The sequence below is a fragment of the Lipotes vexillifer genome, unplaced genomic scaffold (genome assembly GCF_000442215.2).
Source record: "Lipotes vexillifer unplaced genomic scaffold, Lipotes_vexillifer_v1.1 scaffold1094, whole genome shotgun sequence".
Lineage (NCBI taxonomy): Eukaryota > Metazoa > Chordata > Mammalia > Artiodactyla > Lipotidae > Lipotes > Lipotes vexillifer.
In genome coordinates, this window is record NW_006792775.1 from 208,819 (window position 1) to 210,131 (window position 1,313).

Below are 1,313 nucleotides of genomic sequence, written 5' to 3' on the forward strand. Positions count from 1 at the left end.
ATGCAGGACGGTAACTTCCTGCTGTCGGCCCTGCAGCCCGAGATGGGTGTGTGCTCCCTGGCGCTGCCCTCGGACCTACAGTTGGACCGCCGGGGCACCGAAGGGCCGGAGGCCGAGAGGCTGCGTGCAGCTCGTGTCCAAGAGCAGGTCCGCACTCGCCTCCTGCAGCTGGGTCAGCAGCCTTGGCAGAACGGGCAGGCCCAGCTCGACGGCGCGGCCAGGGTGGCCACAGGTAGGCAGACGCTGGCCGGGTGCCCACGGCGGGTGGCGGGTGGAGGTGGCCCCAGCGGGCATGGTGGTGCGAGGGCCAGAGGCCGCGGTGGGGCCACTCCGCACTCAGCTCCCTGACTCACCCAGGCCCGCCTTGAGTCACCGCCCTACCCCTGCAGGTGTGGGAGAAGCCAGAGGTGAGGCCTCCACCTCCTGGCAGGGACCCCAGGGTCCTCCCTCCCTGCGAGTCGGGTTGGGCCTCACCTGCCCACCGGGCCCTGAGCCTCCCACCCCCCCAGGGGGGCCACGGAAGAGGCGGCACGTGGCCGGCCGGGTCCGTCTCTGTCGGCAAACCCGGAACACGCACGCGTCCGGTCCCACATCCCACGGGCTCACACACGGTCTCAGAGACACGCAGACACACACGTCACTCCCCTGGAGACACAAACGCAGAGACACAGACGCCCAGACTGTAGCGTCCACCCCCCATGCCCCACAGGAATAAGCAGACAGAAAGGTGAGGGGCGGGGTCTGGGACTCCTGGAGGAGGAACCACGGCCTGTCTGGGCCAGGGTCTCCCTGCGGAATTGCGGGGGGAGGCCCTGCTGGGGTGACCCGGATACTCTCCGTGAGAGCAGCAGGAGGGGGAATGCCCCTCAGGGCCAGGCAGCCCCCTGTGTAGGAACCCCGGTTCGTGCATGGGGCATGTGCACGGGTGTACGTGTGTGTGTGTGTGCGTGTGCATGAGTGTGTGCAAGTTCAGGGCACTTCTAGAAATGCCACTTCCTCCCTTGCCAGCTGCAGCCACAGGGACCAAGGTCAGACAGTAAGAGGAGCCTCCAGGATGTCAGGGGCCAAGACCCCGCTCCACGGTGGCTCGCGTGATCTTCAGAGGGCCCTTCCCAGTGCTGGCCGCCAGACGCTGGTCGGGGGATAAGTGGGTCAGCCAGCACAGGGGGCGCCAGGGCTGCCTGGATTCCTGTGTCCTCCCCTCCCGGGGCCTCAGCCTTGCTGGTGGCCAAGTTGGGTGCCCAGGGGTCATGGGGTAGAGGAGGGAGCAGGGAGGGGTTAATTACCACCCTGGCTACCCTGGCAATTAAGGG

The 1,313-nt window shown here is 67.6% G+C and overlaps 1 protein-coding gene across 1 annotated transcript in view; it reads left to right on the forward strand.

The window, feature by feature from the left end:
* Positions 1-1,313, forward strand: part of PKP3 (plakophilin 3) — a 7,342-nt gene continuing 6,029 nt past the window's right edge. Inside the window, exon 1 of the mRNA XM_007465910.1 lies at positions 1-232. Coding sequence (XP_007465972.1) covers positions 1-232 — 232 coding nt within the window. The remainder of the gene's footprint in view (positions 233-1,313) is intronic.